Below are 11915 nucleotides of genomic sequence, written 5' to 3'. Positions count from 1 at the left end.
ATGTTTTTCTTGACGTTGTGTTTACGTATACAGATGACTATATTTATTTCAAGGCTCATAGTTGCAGATCTAATGAAACAATTCTGATCATGTCTCATCTGATAAAATAAACTTTATTCGAGATCTGTTATTGAAATGTGAAAACTTTGAACATTGATAAGTCTCTGTTAAGCATTGTTCTTTCTTTCCTGCATCTAATACATATGGTTGATAATTGCAGAAAGCGTGGATGAGATTGTGATGGAGTCGAAAGGTGGTAAAAAGAAGTCCAGCAGTTGTAGTTCCTTATTTTACGAAGCTCCACTCGGTTACAGGCTTACATCAGATTTCGTCCAACTTGAAAGCCTTACTAATAAATCTTGGTAAGGACGTGGCACAATTAAGGGTTTAGGGTAGCTCCTGGAGGTTAAAGAACAACTGCTGCAGTGCAAACTCTTACAGTAGCGTCTCTTGGACAGGGTGAGTTTATAAGAGCTACAATTTTTTTTGGTTTATTTTGTAAGAAAATGGGAATGAGAGATTGTGCTTAAGTTGCTTTTGATTTGCAAAAATTAGTTGCGGTGGAGGAGTTTGCCATTAGTTGCAAAGTTAGTTGGGTTTAAGAGCTGTAATCTTACAAAGTTTCTACAATGGGAATGAAAGTTGTGGTGGAGTGTGATGTGACGGCAGAGCTTCTCATGAGGCGGTCGTTCAAACTTAACAGCATCAATTCAAACTTAACAACATCAAGGCTTAAAGATAAGCTAGAGTACAAGAAGTTTCAAACTTGACATCAACCAGAACATAGTTAGTATTTGACATCAATCATAACATAGTTAGTGTTTACATACAAAGAATAATATTGAGTGTGTAACTTAGACCCAGATGGTAAACTTCGAGCATGTCATAGTTAGTATTTGACATGAACCAGAACATAGTTAGTGCTTACATACAAAAAATAATATTGAGTGTGTAACTTAGACCCAAATGGTAAACTTCGAGCATGTCTGATTTAGTTTAAATACATTGCATATCATGAATAGAAAGAATCAGAAAATAAAATAAAGGAGAAAGACTCATCAACTGGTGGTATTTGACATAGCAACAAACATGATGACCAAAAATCTTTAAGTTATATATATATATTTTTTATTTTATTTTTTGAGAAAAGCCTTAAGTTAACGTCGAAAAAATGTGTGATAAAAATTTCTAAGCACATAAATAATTACAAATCTAAATAAAAACTAAACTAATAAATTTAACATGATATGATCTTCAAAAAGTTATATTGAACTATACATGTTTTCGTTATATTAGACTAAACAAATTTTTTGTTATGTTTTTACTCTTCATTAAATATAAATCTGAAGCGTAACTAAGTTAAACCTAGCATAATATTTATTCATATTTTTAATTACCCTTAAAATATAAACCAATAACTAAAACAATTGTAGTCACCGCAGTAAAAATACATAGCTATAACAATAAAGGAGGTTTTTCTTCGAAAAATAAACAATAAGAGAGTTTATAAACAAAAGTTAAAAAAAAAAGACTTCTACAAATCCGAGCACAAGTCGATCCATTATTTCACATCAAAGTCTTTTAGGATATAGAGAACATGGTACAATAATTTAATGTGGTAAGTTTAGTTATCTTCTTTGTAACAAATACTTTCTTTGTGTTTTAGACTTTGGATGATTATGTTACAAAAATATTTATGACAACAGGGATATATAGCTACAGTTTCTTCGCCAAAGACGTTGACATTTACCTATACGGTATAATAATTGAAAAAAACTCTACCATAATTCTTTTATTAAAATAGAAGTAAAAAAACAATAAATATTCGCATAGTTCGAATAAACTCAGTTAAAATACAACAACCAGATAAAAAATATGTAGGTGAAACGTGATCGTACATAACTTAAAGTAAGACAAACAAATAAAATTAGCTTGCCAGCATAAATCAAACTAAACATTGCTTTCTTTCGAACCGTTATAGGTACCAAATTATAAATTTAGCTAAATGCAACAACACTAAAATCCAATCTCCTTACTTTCTAAAAAGGTGATCCCATAAAATTTATAATTCACACATATAATTAACCAAACAATGGAACTAAAATAAAAACAAATATCACCGAAATAACTAACGAATATAACCAAACATGTTTATTAGAAAAAAACATGTTTATTAAAAATAACAATATGGTCTCAGAATTCTATATTTTTTTTGTATCCCTATCTCATAATTTTATTTATTTTATGATATCATAATATCATTTTCAATCCACACTAATTTTTAAATGTTTCATAAATTAATATATATACATATATATTCATATAAATAATTTTTATTATAGTTTTCCGCCGTAGGGCGGACCAACCCTAGTATATATATATAAATAAGAACAATGACAAACGACTAAACAATAGCGAGTACCTAATAGCCTAATACTAGTTATGATATAATAAATAACAGCTTAATTAAGAGCAGCTAAACGTAAAGAAGAAAAAGTTAAGAGAAATATCAATTCTATAGAACCTAAATGTACAGTGACTACTAAACCGTTTATTCAGGTTTTTGGTTGAAGGAGTCCACGGAGCCAAATCGGCAACCAATGAAGATAGCTTATGACGTTTAATTTCAGTGTCGGCACCAATCTATAACCTTAAACGATGAATATATAAAGTCCACTAGGGCCTTAACTGTTCATTGATTATGTATTATATAACTATACTTTATGAATGTACGACAGTTATAAGTGGTTGCCGCCACGTCCACTTCAAATTCTAGATTAGGACGACATAAGCAGCTGATTACAGATGCAACCCTTGGGATAAAGTAGGGTTGATTCATAAACTAAACTGATTTTTATTGGAGTAGAAACAAGTCGTCGATAAGCACTAGGCTAAAAGATACGAATCGATAAAGTTACAAATATTTTAATCTTGGCTGGTTTGCGCCATTGACCTGTTTTTTAATCTATCTGTAAATTTAGCATTTTCAAGATTCAAACCTCAGCTGTGAGTGAACAGTTTATTCGGATTATTCAGTGAGTAGGAAACTCTTTACTCTTGCAGCTAGGCCTGGGACGGATCGGGTATCCGGGCAATTTTAAAGTATCCGGATCCGGATCTTTATCCGGCGGATCCATAATTTTTACTATCTTTATTCGGATCCGGGGTTCTCGGATATTCGGGCGTCGGATATCCTTCTAAAAATTGTAATATTCGGCGGATATCCGGATTCGGATCTAGATCCTTAAAATAAATAAAAATAATAATATTAATATATAAAAATATTAACAATAATTTAAAAATAAAAAAAATATATAATGTTTTTAATTATTTCTATGTATAATATTACAAAATTTACATAAAATTTATATATACTATTATAAAAATGAAAATATATTAAATAAAATTAATTTTTATATATAGATATTACTATTTTTGAAATAGTTATTAATAAAACTTACGGATCCGGATATCCAGACTAAAAAATCAAGATATCCGGGTTCAGCTTTGACAGATCCAACATTTTACTATCCGAATCCGGATTCGGCCCATCCGGATATCCGGATTTTTGGATCGGATCTGGATCGGATCCGGATCTCGGATAAAAGTCTCAGACCTACTTACAGCTAGGATTAGCCAAATTACATAATTTAATTTTAAAAGGGGTCTGATGTCAAAATGGATTTTTAGTTTTCTTACATGAATGGTTTTAACTAGTAAATAATAATTAGAAATAGCGAATAGAATGTAAGCTATACCAAAGATAAAACTTGTATCTTTTGGGCATTTTCCAAAATTTTAATAATATAAGCGTAAGTTGTGTGACCTAATAAACCACAATAGGTGCCCGAAAATCAACCAATCTAATATTCCTTCATTTTGTTTGTGTTCTTGAACTTTTTAATGTTTTGAGATGTGGCGGATACAAAAGTGAATGATTCAAGTCCGTATTGGAAGGTGGAAAAGAGAGGTGACACCAAAGTGATTAAGTTATATTACTTTATAATAACTTGTAAAGTAAAAAAGAGCCAACTTTACAAACTTAGGAATCTATATTATTAAACTTGTTTCTTTATTCTAAATTTCTAAAGCAGTCAGAGAACTTTTATGAGTTTAGTATATATTTAGTTAATTATATAGCATATCTAACCTTTGTGTTATAAATCTTCTCAACTTTATTTTTATATAAGAGAAAGCAAGAAAACTTTTATGGATCATTTTATTAGCTATCGTTGAGTTGAAAATAAATTGGGGAATTTGATTTTTGAATCGAGGATGTTGACCTGAATTGGAAACGCTATCTTGCAAGAGTGAGCTCTAATGATGTTTATTTAGATATGCAATTTTCTCGTTTAAAAAAAAAACAATACACGTTTATATCCAAAAATATAATGCTCAGTTATGGACTTTTGATTTAGATGAAAGAGTTGAAATAATAGCAAATCATTATTTGAAAGTTTTTGGCGATCGATTTACATATAATTTTTTTTAACTGGACCCTGTTCTTCACAATTACAGTTAATAATTGTGTTTAATTGATACATGCATTTGTGAGACCTACAAAACAAATCCCATGCATAGTTTTTTTTTTTTTCAAATCCCATGCATGCATAGTTTAATACTAATTACTTCTCTAACGCCTATCCTCTCATTACAATCAGTACAGAATTATAGGCAAAACGCTTACCAAAACACCTCGTATAAAATACTACACCACGTATATGGAATACATACACCATCTCGTACAAAATGACTGAGCCATCTCGATCAGGGAGAGGTTTACCGTTTACGAGTGTCTACATTATCCATGTGAATCCTGACTCTGGTTTAAACGTTTTCTCGGTGGCTATGGTCTCTTGGAATGATGGGAAGTGGTTATGTTTGGATTGCAACAGACTGGCTTCAACTCTTTATGCATTGTATGCTTATAACATTACAGAAGAAAATCATCAAAATAACAAAATCTTCCCAAAACGTTCTAGAGACTTGCTCATTTCTCATCTTCATCGCTCGATAACCCAAGTTCTATCTTCACCTTCTTATCTTCTTTGACTGTTTTGTCTGATGATTCTGAACGTTCGACGTGGTCCTTTTGTTTCACAAACCGTTCTTCTTCTTCTGTTGGTTTCGGACCAGCATATTTGCTCCCCGTTGATTCTTGTCCCACTATGGACGCTTTCTCCTCACTTTCATCAGGTTTCTCGTAGATTGATAGAACACGTTGGAGCTCATCGTTCACGTGCAGAGCCTCAAAAAGAACACCTTCATCATCTGTTGTGCTCTCTATGATCATCTGAATCAACGGCTGTGATTGCTTGCATTTCTCCACCAGACTTACCGTTAGCTCGTCCTGTAACCATTACATATATAATAAACATCATTACTTATTACAACACATAGAATATGGTTTGCATGAGTGCATAACACAGATGTTACCTCCGTGTGATTTGGCTTCCCTTCAGTACTCAACATGCTAGAAAGCAACTCGAGGCTGTTCCTTGTGATCTCAATCTGTTCCTTCTTATCCTTGATAGTTAAGCTTCCAAAGTTATAGTCATCAAGAAGACCATCATCGTCTCCACGAGGTTGTTCTTGATTAGGAACAGGATAGCTACCAGGTGGAGGAACTGGAACAGGCCGTTGCATAAGAGACCCCAAAGAGCCTTGTCCCGCCATTGGATTGTCCTCGTTACGTGCGTTTAAACCATTCTCTCCTTCCAAACTCTAACAAACAAAAGAGAGATTATACACATATCAATTAAACCAATGTTCAAGAAATCACTAGGCCGTGGTCAAGGCCTGTTCTGAACAAAGCCTGATGAAACAAGGCCGTGGTCAAGGCCTGTTCTGAACAAAGCCTGATGAAACAAGGCCGTGGTCAAGGCCTGTTCTGAACAAAGCCTGATGAAACATTCGTTTTTAGCCCCCAAATTTTTTGAAGAAAATTACACACATATACATGCCTCAAAATTTGTAAAAAGAAAACCAGTAAATTTATAATTTTTTATTTGAATACCAAGTTTCCTACAGCCCCAAAACCGATTTTTTGTACGCTTACACCAATTTTGTTATTTCGTTCAGACCCGACTTGCCGACTAGATGGATGCCTAGACGCAGCGTAGACCGATTTTTAGAACACTGAACCGTCTAAGCAAATCAGATTTTATTTACCATATAAGTCTCTTGGAAAACAGGAAGATAAGCAAGATCTTGGGACAGTCCCCAAGCTCTAACAAGCTGAAAAGCTCGCCTTCTATTCTCCGAATCAGCTTCGCCGTTCTTGACTAACAAAGCCATCTCATCAAGAACCCTCTCAGAAGCAACCTCAGAGAAAACCTTCTTCTCACAGTTCATAGCACAAGCCTCAAGAAGCTCAAGGCTCAGCCTTTGGCTCGCGGGGATTTTACCAGAGATCTTCCTCTTGATGGCTCTAACAATCTCGGTGGCGTTAAACTCGTTGTTGTTGATCTGAGCGCATATCCTCATGTTCATTCCCCAGTTGGGATCCTCAAGAGTCTCAAGAGTGGCTTCATCGACCATTTTGGATTCCAAAGTGGGAGCTTGGAGGATGTCTTTGACTTTGTCACTTACTATTCTGCTCATTTGAGCTCCTCCTGTCTTCAGCTTCTCTCCCCATTCAGATATCTTCAGCTTGTCCATGCTTCACCTAAACTTAAAAACCCAAACTTTATCTAAATTTACACAACCGAATCAAACCAAATCTTTCGAATTATAATAAACAGAGATCAGGGAAGAAAGAAAATCACAATAAATTGGATCTATCAAATGTGTTGATCCTAATCTGAAAACGAAATGTGAAGAACCTGAGATGTGGTTCCTTTCAGACAGATCAAAACTTTGTCTTGGTCTTTGGTTTATTTAGCTTGAATCTGTGGGGAGAAATGTTCAGCGGAGGAGGAGAAAGGTTGTGGACACGTGGCATGTTACGAAAGTCCAATACTTTGAGGTTACTAACTACATGTTTGGTTGTGAACACGTGGCGTGTTGAGAAAGTCCAAGACTTTGAACTAACTTTTAAATGTTTGGTCAGACTCAGAATCCTCGTGGGGGGCTAATGTGGTACAATGTTTTAATACAGGGAGACTTATCGAAATAGAGAATAGTTCAAAGGCTAATTTGAAAAAAATGTTTCTTTATTTTTGAGTTTCACAAGATTTTTATGAAACTCAGGTTTTTTTATAAAGAAAGACAACGGCGGCGACTAGGCTGAGAAAACCGACGCGGCAGAGGGACTTCTCCGATCAAATCTCTCTCTCTCAGATGGCATACATATCGAATTGGGTGCGATACATGGCTCACAAGCTGGAGTATTCCCTCACTCTCTCCCTCAAGGTCTCTCTCTCTCTCTCTCTCTCTGACTTGCTACAGAGACTTTAATTTATAATTCTCTTTTTCAAATTTATTAAAATTGGTTAAATTGGCTAGGCTTTGTGATCCCTCTGTAATAAAAAAGACACACTTTTGATGTTTAAAACCTGAAATGGGTCAGTAGTTTGGTTGAGTTGTTGAGCTTTGATTCTAATTATTGAATAATTTCTGAGACAATTTTTTTTTCAGCTGATTGCGATGTTTATATAGAATTCTGTTTTTTATTTACTCAATGTCACAGAATCATACTAAAGGGAAGCTCAATGAGCGGGAACTAGTTGGTGTTGTCCTGAAGAATCTACTCTATGGAAGGATAACATACTTGCACTCTGGTAAAGGACAAGAGATGTCCCCAACCATGGGAGCTCATGACAACACACTACTTGTCCGTAAGCTACCTGTTGTCGATACAAGGTATGTTTCTAGGCATTAAGGGTCAAATGTCTACTTATGATAAATTGTATAGTAGGTATGTCTACTTACTGTGATGAGATATTGTTGAATCCAAACACCAATTGAATCCTTTTAGTTTGCAGCCTCTGGCTAGTTTCAGTGTGTAAAGATTACTAGTGATGCCCATTTGGATTTCATTGTTTTTTTGTTGTCTAGGTATGTTTTCGTTGGAGATGCTGTTGTGTTGAAGGACCCGAATGAAACTGATAAGTTTCTAGTGAGAAGACTGGCAGCTTTAGAAGGATCCGAAATGGTATCTATTGATGAGAAGGAGGAGCCTTTTGTTCTCGAAAAGGATCAGTGCTGGGTCGTTGCTGAGAACCAAGAGATGAAATCTAAGGTACACTATTGCATACGAAAGAAAAAAAAAAACTGAATCTCTGTATAATTTGGTCTGTTAACTTTGTCCACCCAATGGTGTTTGATAGGAAGCATACGATAGTCGAACATTTGGTCCGGTCTCAATGGCGGACATAGTAGGAAGAGCTATATATTGTCTGAGGACAGCCGTTGATCATGGTCCAGTTAGTAACAGGTAAAAGAGAAGATACCATCCTCTGTTATTTTTTTATCTTACTAAGCACAAAAGAATATTATCTGTGTATCAGTGAGCTTGCCATGGAAGAGGATTCTCCACTCTTGGCGGTAGAACTTGACGTGGATGAATTGGCTAAAGACCACAAGGCTTAGTAATAAACAAAGGAACCTTGTTTGCATTTGTATCCCCTTTGTTTCCGCTGGTTCGAAACTCCAATCTAGAGATGCCATTGGAGTGTCAGAGATGTTTGTGGCGAATGTTTGGCCCATTGGTTCTTAAGCTTTCAAACAGATCCTTGTTGAGAAGAGTGTTGAAGAAAGCTCTTCGTTAGCTTCTTCCTCTATAATGAAACAGAGAAATCCAAAACCATGGTTTTTAAACCGAACCGAATAAGAAGACATTTGTTAATTCTGTTTTTGGTTTTGGTTAAGAGATTTTGATTGGTTTATTTAGTCGGTTCTGTTAAGGTAAGAAACTCGGTTTGGAAAAATCTCTTAACCGATTGTGGAATATCTAATTTGTAAAACCAAACTTACAAAGCCCATTTAGGAATTTGAAATAATCTAAAGCCCAAGAAGAGGAGGGTAGAAGAAGAGGAAGCTTAATCTCTCTCTCTCTCTCTCGCTCTCGCTCCGAAGCTGTTCTTGGCGGCGATGTCGGGAACTTTCAGTTTGAACTCTAACTACGTCCCTGGTACGACTTTAGCACCCTATATATGTGTCTCTTACATGTCGTTGATAGTTGTTAAGTTATGTCTCTCTTTGTGTTATCGGTTAGATTTTTTCCTAAATGTCCACCAGTTGTTCGACGAAATGCTTCTGTGTGATTGTTAAATAGACAAAATAGACAGTGTTCGTGTAGACTGTTTACATGCTTCTGTAGGAATATTACTTGTAACAATTCTTCATTGCTAGCCCTTTTGTCAAAATAAATAAATAATTTTTATTCATTGCTGTTGTAACACAGGTTACACACTCTCAGTTTCAGTTTCAGACAGCAGATGCTTTTATAACCCTGCTGTTTATAGAAGAACACCTGCTACATTACCTTTTTCTTCTTGTCTCGATCACAAACGTAATGGATCTCTGAAGTGTTCCCCAGATAGTAGTTCTTTTGTTTGTCAAGCGAGTTCTGGTGGCTACAGGAGAAACCCTGATTTCTCAAGGCTTAATAAGCATGGAAGAAACAGGCAAAGCGTAGATGGAGACGGTTTTGATGGTGATAACTCTGATATGTTGTCTTCAAGAAACGGGTCTTTGCTCTCTCTGTCTAACTCCCCCAAGTTCCAAGCTACTTCATCCCCTGGGCCTAGAGAGAAAGAGATAGTGGAGCTTTTCCGAAAAGTTCAAGCTCAGCTCCGAGCTCGAGCAGCCACCAAGATGGAAGATAAAAAGGCACAAGAAGAAGAAGAAGAAGCTTCTAAAGGACGGGGTAAAGAAAGTGAAACTGTTGACTCTCTTCTTAAGTTACTAAGAAAGCACTCGGGAGAGCAGAGCAAGAAAGTTAACAATTTTAACAGCCATGGAGACAATTCGGTACAAGGAGATCATGTGGACAGGAGGCAAGATCGCAGCGGAGGAGGAAACCTTGTCAAGTCATGGACCAAAGATCATAATGCATCATCATCCTTTACCAGGACAGCGTCAAGCTTCAGAAGAAAGTCGCCAGTACCAAGATTTGAATCGCCTCCTCCGACTTATTCTAATGAGGCAACTTTTGATGAGGCGTCGAGTTACAGCGTGACTTGGACCCATAAGAAGGATACAGCAGAGCCGCGTGATGAACCTGAAGACGAACCTGAGCCTGTGACAGCTATTCTCGAACCAGAATCTGAGCTGCAGCTAGACGCATCATCATTTTATCAAGAGGAGGATGGTAATGTTACTTTAGATGCGTTATCAGATGATGAGGAGGAGGAGTCTCTGGATGATGCTGATGAAGAAGAGGAAGAACCTGTTAAAGACTTGAGTACATTGAAGTTGATGGAACTGAGAGGCATAGCGAAATCAAGGGGACTAAAAGGGTTTTCAAAGATGAAGAAAGCCCAACTCGTGGAGTTGCTTAGTAGTGATTCCATCTGATTCGACGGTGAAAGAGACTCAACAAATAATATGAACATTTACTATCGTTAGTGACAATGTTGAAATGAGTTAATTTCTGTGTTCTTTTTTTTTTTACCTGAAAATACTGGCCGTGATCATGTTGTTTTGTTTACTCAGATTTTAATCTTTGGTTTTTGAAGATCTTCGAAATGTTGTTAAAGCACAACTAAGCTTGTTCTCTGATAGTGTTATGGCGATGATATGTTTGGGCTCACTTCACATCAAAGGGTCATTTGAAAGCACTGTATTCTAAGCCAAGCCTTTTCTGTGAAGGGGTCGGATACTGAAATCAAAATTGTAATTGGAGTCGGCTGATGGCTTACTCAAGGTGGGTCCGGTCATAGCCAGTGTAACCAATCAACATGATCACCATTTTTCTGGCTGGTTGCATGCCTTCTTTAATCGTTAGTTGTCCCTACTTGTAAGTCACGTTTTTATCATTTTATACTGCTCATTGGTTTTATGTTTGTTAATAACATAACACATATGGATTTGAATCAATGTTTTTTGGTCAATAATATACATTATGATTCAAATCCAGATAGTAGCACAATGATTTCTGCATATATATTATATTTTTTAAAATCAATAATATTAATTATGTTCTATAAAGAATCATTACTGGTTCAATTCAGTTAATGGTGATCATACAATTGCTATAGTGGAGTCATCGCTGGATCACTGATAATGGTGCTTTTTAGGTTATGTTTTCTTTTTCAAAATCATCACGTTAAAAACTCATGCAATATCATATTTTGGCCATTTACATATAACTTTGTAAATTCATTTCATATACATATTGGAGCATGAGTATCACATACTAACATATACATCAACCTAAGTGTATGCTATAGCAAACCTTTGGAATCACACCAATGTTATCCAAAAAAAAAAAAGTGTACGTTATACCACCACCTTGATAACTCCAAATCTATTGAGGAAATTGGATTGTATAGCTACAAAAAAAACCATAATTAAATATGGAATTTTTGCCGATAAGAAACAAAAGAAGTATACTTTTGTCTCCTTAGAATAAAAAACTCAATCTTTGTCTCATTAGAACAAAAATATGAAAAACATGTTTTGTCCTTTTTTAGTAAAATACAATTAATAGTAAGAAGTAAAAACGAAACATAAGCAGTAAAAAAACACAACTTTCTTCGTCTCCGACGCCCGTTTCTAAAAGCAGAGGCGATTTCATTTCGTCGCCGTCGACACTTTCTTTCTCTTGGCCGTCTATGTTCGCCGGAGACGACGATATCGTCGTCACGTCTCTCCGTCGTCCTCCTTCTGTCGTCTTTCCTCTTTGAGAACCATCGATTGAAGAACAACTTCCACGTTTAATTTCAGAAATCGTGCTATGTTGAAGAAGAAGACTAGATTTTAGAAAAAAAAAATTAAAAAAGGAAATAACAAAACATTTAAAAGATTTA

At 35.5% G+C, this 11915-nt stretch overlaps 3 protein-coding genes across 6 annotated transcripts; 2 read left to right on the top strand and 1 right to left on the bottom strand.

Annotated features, from left to right (window-relative positions):
* Positions 1–4897: 4897 nt before the first annotated feature.
* LOC106292819 (TOM1-like protein 2) lies at positions 4898–6931 on the bottom strand. 4 transcript variants are annotated; one of them, XM_013728478.1, is made up of 4 exons: positions 6768–6931; positions 6172–6672; positions 5437–5724; positions 4898–5350 (listed from the first exon to the last, which is right to left on the bottom strand). In XM_013728478.1, exons 2-4 carry the CDS (start codon positions 6658–6660, stop codon positions 4991–4993), a joined length of 1137 nt encoding a protein of 378 aa, XP_013583932.1. In that variant the 5' UTR covers positions 6661–6672; positions 6768–6931; the 3' UTR covers positions 4898–4990. The 4 variants fall into 4 exon arrangements, with proteins under 4 accessions (XP_013583932.1, XP_013583930.1, XP_013583928.1 ...); XM_013728476.1 differs by having other exon boundaries at positions 6172–6667; XM_013728474.1 differs by having other exon boundaries at positions 6825–6931.
* A 249-nt stretch (positions 6932–7180) lies between these two features.
* LOC106295441 lies at positions 7181–8788 on the top strand. Its single transcript, XM_013731339.1, has 5 exons — positions 7181–7353; positions 7631–7803; positions 7999–8182; positions 8271–8377; positions 8451–8788. Exons 1-5 carry the CDS (start codon positions 7282–7284, stop codon positions 8530–8532), a joined length of 618 nt encoding a protein of 205 aa, XP_013586793.1. The 5' UTR covers positions 7181–7281; the 3' UTR covers positions 8533–8788.
* A 63-nt stretch (positions 8789–8851) lies between these two features.
* On the top strand, positions 8852–10642 carry LOC106295440 (rho-N domain-containing protein 1, chloroplastic). Its single transcript, XM_013731338.1, has 2 exons — positions 8852–9073; positions 9347–10642. The coding sequence occupies exons 1-2, from the start codon at positions 9034–9036 to the stop codon at positions 10459–10461; spliced, it is 1155 nt and encodes a 384-aa protein (XP_013586792.1). The 5' UTR covers positions 8852–9033; the 3' UTR covers positions 10462–10642.
* Positions 10643–11915: the final 1273 nt, after the last annotated feature.

Source organism: Brassica oleracea, chromosome C5 (genome assembly GCF_000695525.1).
Source record: "Brassica oleracea var. oleracea cultivar TO1000 chromosome C5, BOL, whole genome shotgun sequence".
Lineage (NCBI taxonomy): Eukaryota > Viridiplantae > Streptophyta > Magnoliopsida > Brassicales > Brassicaceae > Brassica > Brassica oleracea.
This window is presented reverse-complemented; position numbering and strand designations above follow the sequence as displayed.

Bases quoted from the DNA above. Each gene is read 5' to 3' on its own strand.
- LOC106292819 (XM_013728478.1), bottom strand. From the start codon at position 6,660: ATGGACAAGCTGAAGATATCTGAATGGGGAGAGAAGCTGAAGACAGGA. The intron at 5,725-6,171 runs GTAAATAAAATC...TTTGTTTGTTAG, and splicing joins TTTTCCAAGAGACTTATATG to AGTTTGGAAGGAGAGAATGG. The intron at 5,351-5,436 runs GTAACATCTGTG...TAATGGTTACAG, and splicing joins GGAAGCCAAATCACACGGAG to GACGAGCTAACGGTAAGTCT.
- LOC106295441 (XM_013731339.1), top strand. From the start codon at position 7,282: ATGGCATACATATCGAATTGGGTGCGATACATGGCTCACAAGCTGGAG. The intron at 7,354-7,630 runs GTCTCTCTCTCT...TCAATGTCACAG, and splicing joins CCCTCACTCTCTCCCTCAAG to AATCATACTAAAGGGAAGCT. The intron at 8,378-8,450 runs GTAAAAGAGAAG...TCTGTGTATCAG, and splicing joins CATGGTCCAGTTAGTAACAG to TGAGCTTGCCATGGAAGAGG.
- LOC106295440 (XM_013731338.1), top strand. From the start codon at position 9,034: ATGTCGGGAACTTTCAGTTTGAACTCTAACTACGTCCCTG. The intron at 9,074-9,346 runs GTACGACTTTAG...GTTGTAACACAG, and splicing joins GAACTCTAACTACGTCCCTG to GTTACACACTCTCAGTTTCA.